The sequence below is a fragment of the Salvelinus sp. IW2-2015 genome, linkage group LG18, assembly GCF_002910315.2.
Source record: "Salvelinus sp. IW2-2015 linkage group LG18, ASM291031v2, whole genome shotgun sequence".
In the NCBI taxonomy this organism is placed as follows: domain Eukaryota; kingdom Metazoa; phylum Chordata; class Actinopteri; order Salmoniformes; family Salmonidae; genus Salvelinus; species Salvelinus sp. IW2-2015.
Genome location: NC_036858.1, coordinates 45,558,549 through 45,578,504, shown reverse-complemented (window position 1 = coordinate 45,578,504; position 19,956 = coordinate 45,558,549). Strand labels below are relative to the sequence as shown.

The following is a 19,956-nucleotide window of genomic DNA, read 5'->3' as shown; positions in this document are numbered from 1 at the left end:
AGAAGAGCCTTGGGAGCATCTTTAAAGAAAACCATTAGTGCACCTGCCTTAAGAACCCAGAGACCAGTCACCGAGCAAGAGCTGGACAGCTACACTGATGATGGCAGCAGACAGTGAGGCTGATCCTTTGGAGTGGTGGCGAGTTCACGCATCCAACTTCCCACAAGTGAGTTGTCTGACAAAGAAATACTTATGCATCCCTAACTTTCTCTTCTTTCTCACTCTGGTCCTCTTCAAGAGAGAAGTCTCCCACGGCTGTGTGCCCTCAGAGATTTAGCAATGGGGGCAATGTGGTCACATGCCAGACGGCAACTTTGAAGCCTGAAACTGTCAATAGGCTGGTGTTCCTGGCACAGAACTTGTGAAGAGGGAAGCAGTGAATTGTTACATGGTGAACTGAGAAACATACAGTCTGTCTGGTTAATGCCCCCTTTCTGCTTCAATAAGGTTAAAAGCAACTTTGGGCTTATACATTTATTTATTTTTTTGATAGATTGGAATAAATGGGCTCCAACAAAGCCCTTTTGTTGTTAGTTTAGTCAAATTAAAAATTTTGAAATTACTTTCAGCACCATTTGCTGTCTACCTCTGATTATGCCTCAGCCGCTCCATAGCTGACCGTTTGCAATTCTTGTTGACCGCACTCTTTGTTCCTGCACTCTCTCCTCATTAATAAGTTCATGATTTAAAAAGTGTCTGTCTCATGACATTGCAATACATTTGGGCTCCCATCTAAGGCTACAGAAAACCCCCACAGGCTACTACTCTTTCTACTGTAGGCTACATAGGTCTAATTTATGTTAAATTAATTTGATGGCGCGTTGGTGGAGAGCCGCAGCGCTGCGTTTCTCCAACAGCACCCTGGAGAGGCACGCTGGGCATGGAAAATATAAATATTTTGTAGCAAAGTATGCATTGCTTATCATGGGGCGGCATCAGCACTCACCTAAATAGCCTTCATGCCACTGAGTGAGAGAAGATATTGTTTTTGGAAAGAATAATGTGAGGTGTTGTTGGAGGTGCGTCTTGGTCAGTTGAGCTCAAAAAATTCCGCCCTTGTCAAACTGCCGCTCCAGGCAGCTGCCTAATCCTAGATTTATATTTGATTCAAAAGCATCTCTAGTCAAAGACATGTCATTTAACTTTTAAAATGTATTACCTTTTATTGGGGCTCGCGAGTGGCGCATCTTAGTGCTACAGGTACTAACACGGAACCCAAACCGTCTGCGTGCGTGCGCTATCGTGCATAAATTTATTTTGCCATCCCACACCTAAAGCAATCACGAAAAGCAGGTTAAAATATCAAAACAAACTCTGAACCAATGACATTAATTTGGGGACAGGTCGAAAAGCATTAAACATGTATGGCAATTTAGCTAGTTAGCTTGCACTTGCTAGCTAACGTTAATTTGTCCTATTTAGCTAGTTTGCTGTTGCTAGCTAATTTGTACTGGGTTATAAACATTGAGTTGTTAATTTTACCTGAAATGCACAAGGACTTCTACTCCGACAATTAATCCACACATAAAACGGCCAACCGAATCGTTTCTAGTCATCTCTCCTCCTTCCAGGCTTTTTCATCATTGAACTTATATGGTGATCGCATCAAACTTTCATTGTATTACCACGACAACCGGCAACAAAGTTCGTCTTTCAATCACCCACGTGGGTATAACCAATGAGGAGATGGCACGTGGGTACCTGCTTCTATAAACCAATGAGGAGATGGGAGAGGCAGGACTTTCAGCGTGATCTGCGTCAGAAATAGAAAGGAGTTCTATTTTAGCCCTTGACGTCGCAGACGCTCGTTGGCCGCGCGAGCAGTGTGGGTGCAATAATTTAATAACATGGATTTCTAAATTTATTTTGCGACGCTCGCGCACGCGACGTGTCCGGTCTGGTCAGCATGTAAGAGGCTGTCACAACCGGCCGCGATTGGGAGTCCCATAGGGTGGCGCAAAATTGGCCCAGCATCGTCCGGGTTTCGCCGGTGTAAGCCGTCATCGTAAATAAGAATATATTCTTAACCCAACTTGCCATGTTCAATAAAAGGATACATTTTAAATTTAAAAAATACAGTTGAAGTCAGAAGTTTACATACACCTTAGCCAAATACATTTAAACTCAGTTTTTCACAATTCCTGACATTTAATCCTAGTAAAAATTCCCTATCTTAGGTCAGTTAGGATCACCACTTTATTTTAAGAATGTGAAATGTCAGAATAATAGTAGAGAGAATGATTTATTTCAGCTTTTATTTCTTTCATCACATTCCCAGTGGGTCAGAAGTTTACATGCACTCCATTAGTATTTGGTAGCATTGCCTTTAAATTGTTTAACTTGGGTCAAACGTTTTGGGTAGCCTTCCACAAGCTTCCCACAATAAGTTGGATGAATTTTGGCCCATTCCTCCTGACAGAGCTGGTATAACTGAGTCAGGTTTGTAGGCCTCCTTGCTCCTACACGCTTTTTCAGTTCTGCCCACACATTTTCTATAGGATTGAGGTCAGGGATTTGTGATGGCCACTCCAATACCTTGACTTTGTTGTCCTTAAGCCATTTTGCCACAACTTTAGAAGTATACTTGGGGTCATTGTCCATTTGGAAGACCCATTTGCGACCAAGCTTTAACTTCCTAACCAATGTCTTGAGATGTTGCTTCAATATATCCACAGTTTTCTTTCCTCAGGATGCCATCTATTTTGAGAAGTGCACCAGTCTCTCCTGCAGCAAAGCACCAACACAACATGATGCTGCCGCCCCCGTGCTTCACGGTTGGGATGGTGTTCTTCAGCTTGCAAGCCTCCCCCTTTTTCCTCCAAACATAACAATGGTCATTATGGCCAAACAGTTCTATTTTTGTTCCATCAGACAAGAGGACATTTCTCTAAAAAGTACGATCTTTGTCCCCATGTGCAGTTGCAAACCGTAGTCTGGCTTTTTTATGGTGGTTTTGGAGCAGTGGCTTCTTCCTTGCTGAGCGGCCTTTCAGGTTATGTCGTTATAGGACTTGTTTTACTGTGGATATAGATACTTTTGTACCTGTTTTCCAGCATCTTCACAAGGTCCTTTGCTGTTCTGGGAATGATTTGCACTTCTCGCACCAAAGTACGTTCATCTCTAGGAGACAGAACGCATCTCCTTCCTGTGCGGTATGATGGCTGTGTTGTCCCATGGTGTTTATACTTGCGAACTATTGTTTGTACAGATAAACGTGGTACCTTCAGGCATTTGGAAATTGCTTCCAAGGATGAACCAGACTTGTGGAGGTCTACAATGTTTTTCTGAGGTCTTGGCTGATTTCTTTTGATTTTCCCATGATGTCAAGCAAAGAGGCACTGAGTTTGAAGGTAGGCCTTGAAATACATCCACAGGTACACCTCCAATTGACTCAAATAATGTCAATTAGCCTATCAGAAGCTTCTAAAGTCATGACAATTTTCTGGAATTTTCCAAGCTGTTTAAAAGGCACAGTCAACTTCTGACCCACTGGAATTGTGATACAGTGAATTAAGTGAAATAATCTGTCTAAGCAATTGTTGGGAAAATTACTTGCGTCATGCACAATGTAGATGTCCTAACAGACTTCCCAAAACTATAGTTTGTTAGCAAGAAATTTGTGGAGTGGTTGAATAACGAGTTGTATATATATATGCTGTGGCATAAACACAACCAGTCATGTTTTTATATTATTGTCAAAATCACTCAAGGGGCTCCTTCACTAGGCTACTCATGCACGTTGATCCACTCGCAACACATTTCCAGCCTCCAAACAGTGGTGAATGGAAAGAGACATCTGTTACACAAAACACCAAAAAGTGTAATGCCATTTTGGCAACAGAATGAATTGCTCCACTGCTGTCCGTGCGTCTCAGTGTCGGCCACTCATCTCTGCCTTGGCAAAATGTCAGTGTTCTCGTCGAACCACATCGCATTTTGGAGCATAAGCTATAGGCCTACCACCCGTTTTCAAGTCCATTCGCTCATCTTTCATGCCTCAACATGCAGTGATGGTAAATAGTGGTGTAATAGCCTGCAGTTCTTGCCATTTATTTTTCATTATTGTGATAGGCTCATGTTTTACCGGTACGGCATACCCCACTATTTATTTTGCCGGGACACTGTACCGGACCGCCTTACTTTAACCTCTGATTTTCAATAAACATTTGGAAACTAAAAACAGTTTACATGTCAACAATCTAAGCCAACCCAGTCTGTTTTGCCCCTGTTGCCCACGTGTCGGTTTTGTTGCTAAACAACCAACCCGTCTTTAATTCGACATAGTTTTTTAAATTTTTACAGTGGCATCCACAATTTAGCAGCTGCGATGACAGGCTGCTAAATACATATAGGGGAAACACTGAGCATGTGGTGGCAGGAATATATACTCCTCTTTGAAATGGAAAAGCCTCCATCATCCAGTGGCACACTCCATGGTGCCAGGCAGGAGGGCAACAAAAACAGCACTCAGTACATGCCTGTCTTGTGATTTGTTTTACTTCTCACATCTGCAACTTAATATTCATGGTGAGAAAATAGTAAATCTGTAAAGCAGATGTGCCAGTATGGAGAGAGAAAGTTACAGTATGCTGTGATTAGCTTACACTTCCTCTTCACACTGTGTACTCCTGAATTATAGATCAGCTCAGAGTTCATTGCTCTTCAAGACTGGGTCACGTTACAATCAGATAAGGTGTTACTGAAGTGCTACACATTCAGTTCTGTAGTACTATGTATTGCTGAGATGAAACCGTGTTCTCACAGTGCATCAAAACAGAACTAATTTTTACAATGACAAGGTGTTCAAAAAATGCAGTTGCTCAAAATAACCACAACCCTCATTATGCCAGTATGTGGATCCTGTTGGCACTGTACGCCAACTAGACAGTGTTCTTTATCCCGATAGACTGGAGTATACTTATGAGACAGTGTGCTCTGCTGACAAATCATGCTTGCTGATATACTAGCCTCTCCCTAATACAGTATTCTGCTGCCGTATGCAGAATGCAGATCTCCCTCACTGGGGCAGGGCACCAACAGTATAGAGCCCTAGCCCCAGGAAGGGAGGGAAGGAGAAAGGGGAGGTTTGCTCTGAGACGGCTGTGTTTCTGTCTCACAGGACCCCAGTCTGTTTAAGCAGCTCACTACCCCCAACTCCCCAGGTTCCACTACCGGCACCTCTCAAACGGGGGCAAGTGTGCAGTAGCGTGAGAGTGTGTGTGGTTCGGGGAGGGGGTGGATAGTGGCTTGCTTGCTTATCAACTCAGTGCTTGAATCACAACCGTTCTGCACACAGTGGGTTGCCATAGCAACGACGATGGGGTTTATTCTCCCCAGCCTGGTGAATCTTCCCTGGGCGTCTCGCTCGCACACATGTGCGCATGGACACACTTCTGGGAAAGGCAGTGCGGACTTGACTCCCCTACGGTACAGTACAAACGTGATGTGATTACAAATATGTAGACAGGCTTAAGCTGGTCAGATAGCAGAAGGAGAAGAGGACATGCAGAGAGGAGAGGAAAAAGCAGGAGAGAGGAAAGAGCGAGAGCAGCTCCAGAAAGCAGCACTATGGAAACGAGCTGCGCCCACAGCAGGTTTCCTCTTTCTCACTGTAACACACCAGTCTCTCACCACATGTGACAGACAAGGAAAGCGCTCCTATTGTTGAGGATTTCAAGAAAAGCTGGAGAACAATGAAAACCTTTAGACAGGATTGTAGGTCCAATTCAGTGCTGAGATAAGCGTGCACAAGTGGAACTTTCACATAAATGATTCTCTAATTTAATGAGTTCAGCGCAAAGATTTCAGAATACCTCCCTGTGTGAATAGTGGCATAAAACATGGTCTCTAATGTGCTTGGTTATATCAGATCTGCTGTAATGTAGGTCAGAATCAAATCCTCTGGCCGTAAATTACTGTACACATACCAAATTTCATAGCTTTAGTGCCGATTTGGATACATGACAAACATCTCATCAACGCATCCATGTTATCATACCAGCTGTCACAGTCAGTAGTACCACCAACTGATCAAACGACCCCACGAGTCAGACTGTCAATGACCCTTGTTATCAAGGCCAAATGAGAAACCAAAGGACCAAGCCAGATGGACAGACTTCATACATGTGAAGGAGGAGAGTACATAGCCATTAGTCCTGTCCTCCCTTTGTTTCCAGAGCTATCAGTTAGAGTGGTTTTAATATAGCCTCCTGGGGCTGCTGCTGTTGCTCATGACCAAGATAGAGGCACCTCCACTAGGACAGCCTTGGCCCACACTGCCACCACTCAGAGACTAGCATCTGGTGGCAGGTACCAACACTGTCCTGTCTCTCCTACAGATCAGGCTCTTTTCTTTCTACTTTAATCTAAATTCATCTTGAAATGTGCTGTTCTTTTACACATGCTCAATAAGACAACTACAGTGTAAGTCGCTATGGAGAAGTGCACCTGCTGGAGTGGCTGCACTGTAATGTCATGACAATACTTACTATAGATAGAAAGAGTGGTGTAACTCAAGGTCCGAGAGTATCGAACTCAGGTCATCCTTGGCAAAATAAATAGGCGTATTTCTGTACTAAAGCAGGTCATGGTGACAGATCTCTTACTCTGTCACAGGGATGTCCTCAGGCAGACATCTCCCTTTATTTGATCTTCAATCTATAGGGTGCACCCGTTGTGGCAGTTTTCACCCAAAACCCTACAGCAGGCAAAAATGGGTCTCGCTCTGTGTGTGTAGAAACTAGGGCTGGGAATTGCCTGGGACCTCACGATACAATATTATCACGTTACTTTGGGGCTGGTATGTATTACGATTCCACACATATTTGGATTCGATCCTGTGATTTCATTGTGATTCGATGTTCCAAACATATTGCTCACAATATGTCTGCCGCAAAGGGACAAGAGAGCGCCAATTTCGCCAGCCTCTCAACTGATTAGGATAAGGGTGTAGCTATAGGGTGCAGTTTTACTGTTAACTGGGACTCCAGGCCTGCTAGAGATCTGGTGGTGCTCAACGAGGAGGCCACATAGGGGTGACTGCACCAATTATCAACCTTGGTCGTGGCTTAATATAACACTCGCCAAGCTCTTCTGCGGAATACGCTTTAATTAATTAAAAACCTCTCATTATGCTATATTAAGACAGGGGCAGTACTCATCCAATTATAATTTCTCTGAACATGGCGAGGTCACTGACACAATCTCTTTTTATATAGATAGTCATGATGCTATTCTCTATTATACTTTGCTCCAGTGTAGCTTAAGGGGCATTGGCTACACAGCAATGCAGAATCTAGATAAAGGCTTGGTTTGATCCGATCCACATTAGATCTGCGCTAATTTCTGATGGAGCCGACATGCCGGCCTTTACCGTGAATGTGAGCTCTGCGAAAGTCGGGGGAAAGGCCATTAAAAGCCGCAATGTCAGCTGTCCAGCGTGCTGCGCTATGAATTGAATTCCGGCCTCAATCTATATTGCACCTGCCAAATAAAAAAAGAAACATACAAATGACAACCCTGCAAAGACTGCTGACGTGTACCAGCTATCGGCACAGCTCTGACATCAACAGGACATTTAGGCTTAGCATGTGAGATTGCATGAGTAGATGCATTTAGCCCCAAGCTACAAGTAGCCTACATGCCCTAATAAAATGATCTGCTCATGTTTCAAATGCAAAGGCCATGAAAGAAATCACTTGGGGATCAGGCATACGCGGTTCCCAAATTAAATAAATGTTGTGAAATGCCGATGATTCAAAGAAAGCAAAATAACCTCTGGCTTGAAGCTTTCCCATAATAACACACACTTAAATCTTTCCATGATGAAGTCCAAGACAAAAACAACAACATCCACCCTAGGCTCTGCTCTAGCCATCTCAGCCCTCTGGCCCACTAACAGACAGTCTTTGTGTAGGTCAGCAAGCCTCAGCCGCGAGGGGAACTCAGTCCCCTGGAGCCTCCAAAACAAGCTCCACTACTCCGGGCTCAGCATAGAGACATACAGCATTAAAGTGTCATATGTGGAGGATTATTTAGCATTTGGATGATAGCAGAGAGTATGTGAGCTGTGATTGTGCCAACTCATCTTTAAATGGCTTCTAAAAAATGGGCATGGGGTAGGGGTGAGGTCAAAAGATACATTAGGCTCAGTGCCCTGAGGACCAGGCCCTGTGTGTGAATGGAGCACTGTTCCCTTTAATGCAGTGAAAACAAAATGAGCTACTGCCTTAACACACCCCAAAGCAAAGCAGTGCTAAAGGGCGATGTTACACAGCAGGTCCACTCTTCAATTCACATCGGTACTGAAAAGTGTAGGCCTAGAAGTATTCTTTTATTTTTTTATTTTTTTATTTGACGTGATGCTACGCACATGGATTTATTTGGCTGGCGAGAGCTCCAGAAAAATCTGCATGCATGCCAAACAGAGACCACCAAATAAATAGGCCTAACATTCATTTGGATTGAGTAACCAAGAAGAGAAACCTTCATAGGACCAATCAACAATACTGGAAAACCCAAATAGCATTACTAGGAATGAAAAAATAAAACATTTAAAAAATCCCAACATCCTCCACACAGGAGGAAATAGGGGTTTCCAAACACTTAAAATGTTTGGAAAATGTAAATGACCATTTCCAGTGTGAAATAGGGTTAATAAGTTAGATCTCAAAACCACCTTCTGGACTCTGAATCACCAGGTAGCACTCAGTGAACTGTTGAGTATTTGGAAAGCACTCCTGACAGCTTCACAGTTGAATTCAGTGGACTGCAAAGTACCTGGGAGCGATGCATCCACCAATGATTACCTCAGGCCCTGATCCTAATGACCAAAGCCTAGCTAAGGAAGGTATTACGTACAGTTGAGTAATGAGGATCCTGAAAGAACATGACAAAGAATGAATAGCCTACTTCATAAATAAAAGGCGATGCCATTTTTTAAATGAAAATCTAGTGCACTCCTAGTGTAATAAGTCAGAACTAGGAAAGCATTGGTTCTAATCAATCATTCCTTCTGACAGAAACAAGTCATGAGCATTGCTCCTTCCTACAAAACCGAACCGCAATACAGTGTCATACCGTAGTAACACAGTATCCATGCCAACAACAATAGCACTCAATGAGCGACTAGCGCCTACAAATATTTAAGCAGCCGATCGATAAGTGCAATAGCAGAAACCTTGGGACACATGACAAAATGCATGCCAATGAGAGTTGACACCGCAATAAAATAAAAATATATATATATGAAAGACATTATGGAACTATAGGCCACTCCACTTTAACAACCTCTGCACAAAGTCATTTTCCACGTGTCCAAGACACTGGTGCACTAATAGGATGGATGGATGGATGGAGGGGGGCGGGTCCCAGAGGAATGGAGGTCTCTTGTCTGACACCGGAGCTCTGAAGAGGAGAGTTAGCTTAAGTATTACATTTGTTCAGTTGCAGGAGACTTTGAACGGAGTCAGCACGATCAGTAGCTTAATAATGTTCCTCCTCCCGAGATTCAAGAGTGAAGCTACACTGCAGAAGCTCGACAGACAAAAGAATGCCGCCAAACTACACAGACCCTTAGATGGTAGAGCTGCCAACATAACCACCATATATGCCAAATGAGCCCTGCAGTGTCTACGTGCCCACTTTAGTATGATGTTAACTCCATTAGTTGAAAACCTAGAGAATTGATTACATTTCCATCTGGAACACGTAAGATTAAAAAGGGATGAATTAAAAAGGCAGGAACAACTGGGACCACAGCAAAGAAAAGCAAAGACATTGTTCAATGTCAAAGTGCCTCTCTCTAGACTTTGATCAGCCCCAGTGGTGAATGGCTGGGGCCCGCTGGCCTGTTTTCCACGAGCCTAGTTTTGGATCAGCCAGGCAGGCCAGTCATAGAGGTTGATAACCAGCAGCACTGAAGCACCAGGGTGAACCTTAGCCAGGGCAGAGATAGCAACTTAAGGCTGGATAGTAGGCAATCCAGAGCCTAGGAATAAGGAGTAGTGTGCTGGAGGATGCTTCAATTCAAGACCTCAAAAATCAAGGGGTCTGTTGACCAGACCTTTAATCTGAAATTATTATTATTTATGATATTGAAATTATTTCAATATCATAAGACTGGGCTGTTCTTGTTTCAGTGGAGCAATTACTTGTTCACGAATCATCAACAAAAAAAGAAAAACATTGCTGAAAGTCACAAAAGAAACGTTAAAAAAAGCCAAGCCGTGTTTGCTGGCAACTGGTCCACTGATCTCAGTCAAGTAGTTGTCATTCACAACAAAGGCCAGGCCTCGGTCAAATCTCAACCTTTGATGAATGTGAATGAGGTAATCAAGTGGATTTCAAACAAACAAGTCAAACGGACTACGCAGGTCTTCTCAAAACACCACAAGAATCACTGCTGTCCACATGAAAGGAAAATGGCATGGCGTTTCCAGTTAACGGAGTAGTTGATTGTGGGTGGTAAAGCCACAACGACAATTGAGAGACTTGCTACAAACAGTGGGGGCTTCACTGGATTGACAATATATAAAACATGAGGTTAGCGCAAAGGCAGGGAAGGCTAGGAAAAGATTGATGACACCCACCCTAGAAGCACAACACGTTCATTGTGCATCTAAGGCTAATGCTTTCAGCTTGACATGGCCACTTGGAGAGTTGATGTTCTTACTTAACCCAAGCGGCTAATAAGGGTCTTAAGACTCTTGGCTTTGTGACAGATTATTTTGAAAGCCATTTTGAGAGGGCCTAGCAGAGCTTTCAAGGCTTATGACATTAATGTCGATAAACAATGGCCCTGCGTAATGAGATGCTCAAGGGATGTTTAATTGGATGTTCCAGCAAGGTCTCTTAGCCAAGCGTGTAATAGCAGTGTCCAGAGTCCTGGTCATCATCCTACTTCACAATATGGTATGTTGATGAGCATTGGGCTTATGGGGATGTGACTGCGTAGTTTCTGCTTTGAGACTTGCAGATGACTATAGGAAGATCGATGGCGGCCGACTGGAGAGAACATCTCTGTCCGGATTGAGGAGAGGATTTCCCACGGCTCTGTCAGACTGTGCTGCTGGGTAAATACCCCATAGTCAGCTCCACACATTCCTGCCGTTGGTGTTGTGCATGCTGGATCAAGTGCATTTCCTGATTATCATTCTGAGAGCCAAGACACCCTGAGACGACCAATTATCTCTCCCAGCATCAGCACCTTCAGCAGAAACACCAACATATCATGGCTGGAATTCTTTATCGTCCTCATGTTAGTTATTAAGTGTGTTCTCTCTCGGATGTGAGGTTGGCAAAAAAGTTGGTGGACAGAGGTGCTGACAGCTAGATAAGCTTCCCTTATATTAAGGCCAGAGCCACTCCATCCGCAGTCATCGTGTATACCAGATCTTGTCACCAGGAAGTCCCCCTTCCTCCCTCTATCCATCAGATTAATGGGAAGTCTCATTACTTGAGCAGAATGGAAATGATCAACCACGCTCTGAATTGACTCTCACATGCAAGAACCTGATATGATCTAATGCAGTGAAAACATCAGCCAAGCAGCGAAACTGAGACACTACTGGCAGACAGCTTTTAAAGTTACTATAGTGGGTAAGTAACTCCTCATATTGTGTCCGTTTTAATACTGTTCTGAGCGCTCACAAAACTGAAGCCAAAATACATCCCAGATCTTCATTAGTCAAAGCGTGAGACGGAGAACCACATTAGTGTGCTGCATTTCAGCTCCAAAAATGTCTAACATGTCTGCATGCAGTTCCCTTCCATTTATAGAAGCCGCCGTGACATCTGGATGGAGGTCCCCTTGCCACATCACACCAGCCACAGACATCTTCAAATATGTGTGTGTTTATACTTATTTTCCAATGTGTGTGTGTGTGTGTATTTGTTTATAGGCTAGTTTAAACTTGATTTTGTGCACATGTGTGTGTGTACAAGGCAGTCTCCACTGAAACATGTCTTGCTGACAAACCTCAGGGTAGAAAATGTCATTGATCCCAAAGAGCAAGGAAGCTAATGGCTTTAACAGATCAGCACAATGAACCAGACCTCAGCACCAGATGCAATCTGTATCATTTTTCCATTAGAGCTTCAGGGTTAACTGCCCACTCACCTGGTAGTACGACTTTATCTGCCGGATCAGGATGGAGAGGTTTTGTATGCGCAGTGTTGAGTCATTGTTCACTTTCTTGTTGGTTCTTTGAACAGTGGCTTTTGGATTTCTGTGGGGAAGAAATAGATGAGAATAAGAGCAGAATAGACAAATCCGTTTGTAAATTGTCTTTCTGCCTTTCAGTCAGTCAGTAAAATGCTGCATTAGCAGTACAGTGTTAAATCAGTGTTGACATTTCTCATGGTTGTGTTGATGTCCCCAGTACTAACAGAGCTATGTCTAAACCAGGGCTCTCCAACCCTGTTCCAGGAGAGCTACCTTCCTGTAGATGTTCAATCCAACCCCAGTTGTAACAAACCTGATTCAGCTGATCAACCAGCTAATTATAACTAATCAGGTACACTAGATTACGGTTGGAGCGAAAACCTACAGGACGGTAGCTCTCCAGGAACAGGGTTGGAGAGCTCTGGTCTAAACTCTAGAACGTTTGTCTGTGTTGCAGAACAGTTTGTAGCAAAAACAACTCACTATTACCTGAGTCTGGTGTGAGAATCACAGAGGGAGTGCATTCTAGTTTAGTCAAGGAGTACTATTGAGATGCACTGCCCCCAGGGCTAGGAGCGTAACTGTTATCAGGAGTGTCAACCTGCATTAACAGACATACTAAGCATGGGTGTGGTACTTCTGAACAATACGTATTTTCCTTGCTCTGAGTGTATGAGGAATGCATGACATTCCCCTAACCGACTAGGTGAAAAACCTGTCGATGTGCCCTTGAGCAAGGCACTTAACCCCGATTGCTCTTGTAAGTCGCCCTGGATAAGAGCTTCTGCTAAATGACTAAAATGTAAAAAAATGTCAATGCAATTCCAACAATCTACCTTTAATTAATCAACAGTTTAGTAATTAATCATGCATTCTAAATCATTTTGCATTATTGTTTTCAAAACTACGTTCATTACACGCTATGAGGAATTCATTATGAAACAACCTGAAATTCAAAAAAAGGGGTATTGAATTGAATTCTTGAACACTGACAGGACAAAAGCAGAGGAATTTCACCTCATCTGTCCTCACAGACCATCAAGGTTGACCCAATTTCTGAGTCCCTCTCGTCTACTGTCTGTTAGGTCAGAGCTGTGCTTTGATGATCATCAACCAAAAGGTTTTGGACCAACATGGTTTACGAGCTCAGAGATTAAACACACGCAGGCCTCCACTGGGCTCCTTCACTGGCCAGATGGCTTGAGGTCAGTCTCTGGATGCTCTCCTCTGACCTCATTTCTTACTGAAGCCAATCTGATGGTGCGTCCATGCAGTGTTGCAGCGTTGCACTGGTCTGGAGATCTAAAAGCTTTGCTGATAAAGCGAATGATGTCACAATGTTGGAGGATGGGACAATTCTTTTTGACAACAAATTCTCTAAATTTGTTGCATGGCCATTAAACCCAAATGGCATGGCATGTTCATTAAATCTATTGTAAACAGGGTTGTGCGTTTACCTGCATGAGTGCATGTATGTGTGTAGCATGTGCGTGCAGTCATACATGCCTGAATCTGTGATCCAAGCTTTTAGCATTCATGTCTAACACAACCTCATGTGTACACGGCTAATTTCAAATTAACCTTGCACAATTTCTCCCCTCACCGTTAACTCTGTTCTAGATTGGGCTTCCATGGAATTAGTACACTCAGTGAGGGATAAAATGCACCTCGGTCATATTACTCATAATGGAAAAATAGGCCCGTTGCCAAGCAACTGATAAAAAAGAATAAACAGAGTTTCCAGCATCTTCCCGAAACCCCCTGTATTAAGACTTAGCAGTTGGCCTAGAAAAAATAAAAATGGCACTTCATAAGACCAGAGAGCTATCATTGAACTATGCTAAATAAAATGACAACATTCATGATTTTTTATGAAAGCAACTCTCCCGAGAAGGGAAGCGGGTACAAAGCAGATGTGTTAATAGGCATTTTGATCAGCTATGCTCCCACAAACACACACTGTCCCCTCAGTCTTGCAAATCAGAAAGACAGGGTCCACTTTAAGAGCACTTTGAATGGCACTGGCCACATGACCCCACCGCTCACTCAGAGCCCCTCTAGAGGAGCACTTTGGGGGTGGGGGGTGGGGTCGTCTTAACCCCTAATTAAATAGCATGGAGGGAGCTGTAATCCTTTCAAGCCGAGCAGTGGCTGCACTGAGGGAGCTGGGAAGGAGGATGCTAATTTAGTAACTAACTTCTCTATACATCACAGAGCCAGAAACACACAGCCAATTCAATGTGCCCTTGAAAACACAATCCCAAGTTTTTTAGGCCGAGGCCTTCTCTATTCCTCCTCCCTCGTTGGACAACATGACCCCCAGTGTTAGTGACAGCAGGCGCCTGAATAGGGCCCTTTGTGAGGTAGACAAAACCCAAATGATGTACCACGATGATCATATAGGCTTCAGAAAATGGGGAGTCAACATAAGTCAATAGTCAATGCAGAGCACAATACTGCCCAGGGCGCTCCTGCGTTGCATTGGGAAATAACCTACTTCTGACATGCGGCATCAAAGTCAACGGGGGCAGAGTAGAGCAGGGGCCGGCTGCCCAGCACGAGGAGAGGACAGAGCCAGTGAGTCTCTCAGTCTAAACACACTAGTGGGGAGGAGTGATTACTTCCCAGGCACATGGAGGGCTAGCTGGGGGAAATCACCAGAGAGGAATGTGGATGATGACTACAGTTGTCCCACTGTGGTGAGGCGGTGCTCAGAACTATGCAGGCAGGATGACAGGGTGTGTGTGTGATGGAGCTGCTATAGTGTTGCCCAATCATAGTAGTTTGGTTCTGTATGGAGCTTTGTGTCATTCATGTACATTTCCATAGGGCCGTTCCTATTCCTGTGAGTCTCTGCATGGCCTTGTTAAAGCAGTACCCTTTCAAGGTCACAACAGCTGCTTCCTGCATGTCTGACTCAAAGGGCTTTTTTCCAGCCTAACATCCTCCTTCAATACCGTAGTCTAGTGACCGTGTGAGTGAAGCACAAGACATCAGGCATAATAATAAATGCCCACTGTTTACATTACCATTCAAAAACAAAACCACTAGCTCTGTTGTGTTCACACCAACCATAGGTAGACACGGAGAGATGTCTTGGTTCAGGCAGATAAACGGAATGTCGGCCAGGAAGACGCGACGCAAGGAGGATGGTCATTAAGGTTCGGTCTGTGGCAGATAACGGGCAAGCAGCATGGTGTGGGATGTCTGTCTAGCTGGCTGTCAGTAGTAGCCTATGACTGAAGCCTTTGATTTCCAAGGAAAAATAACCTAGCTGAGGGAAATTCAACAAATACACACCAGCCGTCCAGCAAGAATCCAAACTATACCCCGTCTTCCTAAGCAGGAGGCATGCCGCTCAGTGAAAACACATGGAGGCGTGTTGTGTCTGGTTCAACAGTGTTGCAGAGGTGGTGCTTGTGATGCTGTCCTGTCTTATCACCCGTTTTTTTTTTCAGTTGAAAAAAAGAAAGCACCTGTTTGTGTGAATTGGGGAGCTGCTGGAGATTTTAATCCTATATGGATTAAGATAATTCAACTGTTGTCCTTCAACAGATAGCTTCCTCTAAGCTGCTGCACCGCTGCGTTAAGTGGCCATGTCGCGTTGGAAGTGGGCCGCACTCGTCTGTGCTTTTGTCCTGACTGAGGTGTTGAGGGAGGGGCTCAGGAACAATGAGCATGTGGGTTCCCTACAGCTGCTGCACGGCTTCAGGTGGAATTAACGTGTGTGTATGGCGTGTCACATGCTCATTAGTCTCATTCATCTGAGTTTCATGGACTGAGGTGATGTAATTGAGCACTGAAGTGGAAAATAGCACACTAACAATATCACTTCCAGAATTGAGGGGGATGTAGTTTGGCCTTGATTCATACATTTTGCTTCAAAAACAGGTTTAGCTCTAAATTATGCTACAATTTGGCCTTCAGGTCAACCATCCCAGACACTGAAAATGCAGCCATTCACCTTATTCCAACTGTGGACCTGAACCACTGTAATGTATGCCAGTACAACCAGAAGAAGAAAAAAACTGCTTTTTGACCAATGTAATGAGAAGAGAGAAATTTCACTTCTGTCCAGTCTGTGCTCCACACAAGAAAACAGACCTACAGTATATTGCTGAAAGGTGGTCTAATTGGTTGGGCAGTAGTGACTGAGGGGCAGACAGTGACACCATGCCATCTGTGAGTCCAACTAGCCGTTAGATAATCCAGCAGGGCCTCTGTGCTTCCTGGACAACTTAAGTCTGCCTGCCTCCCTGTCAACAGCTTGGAGAGATATTACCAAATTAACATACAGATGCTTAAATCATTTGGAGCCCCGATCTGTGTACAGTACATGATGAACCACACACACACAGTATTTAACATGAGAAGATTCAAATGGTAGTAAGCCAAACTCACTATTTGTACAACAAGCACTGCAACTAATTTCATGTTCATTTTATGCAGTACATGATACACCCTCTACTTCAAAGCATGCGAACCTGAAGGTCTACACAGCTCTGTGCTAGAAGGATGATGCCTGTATGCCTATTAGAAATGTGTTTTTAAATGGATTGTTTGATCTTTCAGACATCCATTTATCTTTCTAACGGCTGCTCGTGGACAAGACTGAGCACCCCTTTACAAGGCTATATTGATCATAGGCAGGCCAATACCAAGTATGCCTACAACTACGCCCCCGATAACAGCACTTATCAGGAGTTTCAACACAGACATGGGCAGTGAGAGGGCATATTGTTGGGCAAAGCCATCAACTTTACAGACCGCTGGGCAGTTCATCTTTTTCATCACTTAAAGCAGCTCTCCACTCTGCATACCAACTCAGCATCACTGCAGACAACAGTAAATTTGGTAGCCATGACCTGTTGAATAAACTGAAGCCATATGAGATGTGACATGGTTAACATGAACTAAATCTACTCTTTTGTACAACTTCACTAAATAAACTGGAAGCCTGCGTTTTGATATGGCCAAATCAAATAAACCAAGGACAAACATGGGGGAATAATAATAACTTCATCCAGCACAAGGTAAATATTTACCAGTGAATATCTTAAACCAGCCAATGCAAGATGAACATGTAGCCTTGATGAAACTGTGAGAGCGAGACAAAGACCTGCTTCACAACAGATTTTGACAATGTGCCTTCTGTATGGGAGTCTTGCTGGGCAGACGAGTGCCAACAGCTGCCCAAAACTGACTGTGCACACACACACACAAAGAGCTAGGATGAAGAGACTGGCCAGCCCCAACACCCTGCCGGTCAGACAAGCACAGCTAAACTACAGTTCATTAAAACTGAAAACTGCTCTTGGGATGAGAATCAACAATTCCAAATATTAGGCTTTGACTGATTATATTGGCAATTGTAAACAAGGTCTACCGGTATGACTGGAGTAATGGATATGGATACAATACCAAATTTGCCTCAACAGACCTGAGTAGAGTTTGCAAGGTCATTGGCAACCTAGTAAGATTTGAGAGCTGATGACAGTGTTGCCAAGGCAGCATGAGCACAGCAAGTACCTGGAAACTGTGAGATAACTGATACTCTGGGCCAGTAGAGCTTAGACCTGTTAATAGAATGTGTGAGAAGTAACAAGCCCAGAGTGAGAAGAAGGTGCTCAGCAATAACAAAAAATCTATTTATTTGAGGTCTGCCTTCTGATTTTGAATCCAGAGTGATAATGCCCATAATAAATAACTGTTGAGGCGCAGATTAACTTGGTTAGGGGTCATTCTACTCATAAAGGATAAATAGGCCAAAATTGACATAGGCTACCTTATAATGCAAACCTAGCCCAGACAAAAGCATGGGTGGAAACCGCCTTCTTTTGTAGTGCGTGTCAGTGGTCATGGCAGAGATTGATGGATTCCTCATTTCTACTCCTCCTCAAGGGGTAGGCTGGGTGAGTGAGGTAGAATAGCCACACTCTATTATTCTAGCAGGCAAGAAGAGCAAGCACCAGAGAGGTCTTCAGTAGGCTGCAGATGACAATTCACATTCTGACATTTTTCAGTGACTGACTGCTCGAGTGGAAGATGACCTGCTGCAGACTCCGCCATCAATACAGAACTCGAGGTGAAACGGTCTGCTTCAAAATACCTACAACTCATTCTGATTAGACCACCTGATCTAGTTGCATCGATGGCTGCGAAATGTGTCTGTGGAACTCTTATTTTTTTTATTTTTTTTGTCCTGAATTTGTGTCATGAATCCACTGTAACCTACAGTGCAGGGCAAAATTTATGATAGTGGCCAATGGATCAGAAGCATGCATGGCCATTCATGTGAAAGACAGAGAGCACCCATAAATGACAGACAGGCTACTACTTACATCTCAAGCATGATCTCGTTTAAATAAATGCCATCCAACAATTCAATGTATTCCGATAGTTTGGTGCCATCGTTTCCTGATGAATTCCCAGCCGCCTTAACCTGAAAAATATGACAATACACACCAAACCTGTCAGCAAAACCAAATCACTTGTTAAACAGGGCATTTATTTTGGATACCCTGCTTAATTGCTATGCTCAATTTCCCATAGAATGGTTAATTAGGGTGCCTTACCCAGGCGACCAAAGGCGTGAGCAGAAATTGTTCCAGCAATGGCGTAAAAACCTCACTTTCCATTTCCTTGTGTTGGACAGCGACAATTCCTGAGAATTTGAATTAAACTGTATTTTCTTCTTGTCGGGGAATTTTCTTTGCGTCGCCTTTCACCCCTCTGAACGCGTCCTTAATTTAGACGCCGCTCATGTGGTTTATTTAATTAAACAGACACAAATTTTGCCGATAAAGAAAACAAGTCAATGACGTCGGGTTTTGCTGAAAATAAAATTAATCCACAATTATCGTATCTGCTACCCTAGATAAACATGTTTTAACGTTACCCTCCTTGAGAAGGACTGCATCACATTTTTTGAAAAACCTTGAATCTCATCTAGCCTGTGCCCGTTAAGGCAGCTTACCTACCTACAGCTAAATGTCTTTAACTAAGACATTAGACCTGTACAGGTAGGCTAATAATAAAGAACATGCTCCATGAAAATCTAACGTTGATCTGATAAAACACAGAGCTAGTAGTAAGCTTAAAGACAGTAACTGGTTTCCTCCAATGGACGTCGAGTTACAATATTCTTTAAAAAAATGTATTCCTTTCCCCATCACGTTCTTTTAAGTCTTGAAGATCACATATTTTCCCCCCATAAAACCAACGACTGTACCAATAGAATTGGGCAGAGATGTCTTTCTTCTGTCATGTATTCCCTTCTTCCAGCCAAGTGACTAACGGCTGAATAGCCTACTACTGACATGAGTTTACTGATGGCGCTAGACTAAGTACCGCCTCCACCGGCTCGACTCCGTTTTGTTTCCATTCCAGCCAACTCATCCACCCGTAGAGGACGTGTCTTCTTCCGCCAAAATCAACTGCGCTCAAGAAAATAGGGCTGCAGCACGTTGTCATTAACAGTTCCACTTCCACATTAAATGGATTATGTTGTATGTAGACTATAGACTACATTAGCAGGAGATAATGATTCACATTTGATGTGTCTTCTTTGTCAATTAATATTGTTAAAGTGAGTGTGTCAGTAGCACTACGCATTGTGTGTGTGTGTGTGTGTGTGTGTAGCCTGCTGGCTGGCTGCCAATGTAGGTTATGGGTAGTATTCATATAAATGATCTCAAACAACATGACTAGAAAAATCATTAGTGTTATCACATAGAGATCAATAAGAATGTCCAGACAAATCTTTGTATTAAGAATTGAAAGAAATCCTCATC

The 19,956-nt window shown here is 43.5% G+C and overlaps 1 protein-coding gene across 6 annotated transcripts in view; it reads right to left on the bottom strand.

Moving 5' to 3' along the window:
* ccdc88ab (coiled-coil domain containing 88Ab) overlaps positions 1–19,581 on the bottom strand; it is an 88,139-nt gene extending 68,558 nt beyond the window's left edge. For 2 of the 6 annotated variants that reach the window (XM_070448545.1, XM_070448547.1), the window contains exons 1-3: positions 18,739–19,581; positions 18,505–18,605; positions 12,119–12,227 (exon numbers count right to left, since the gene is read on the bottom strand). In XM_070448545.1, coding sequence (XP_070304646.1) covers positions 12,119–12,227; positions 18,505–18,605; positions 18,739–18,801 — 273 coding nt within the window. In that variant the 5' untranslated portion in view covers positions 18,802–19,581. The remainder of the gene's footprint in view (positions 1–12,118; positions 12,228–18,504; positions 18,606–18,738) is intronic. The other 4 variants (XM_024007232.2, XM_024007237.2, XM_070448544.1 and 1 more) reach the window with 3 other exon arrangements.
* Between the last annotated feature and the right edge of the window lie 375 nt (positions 19,582–19,956).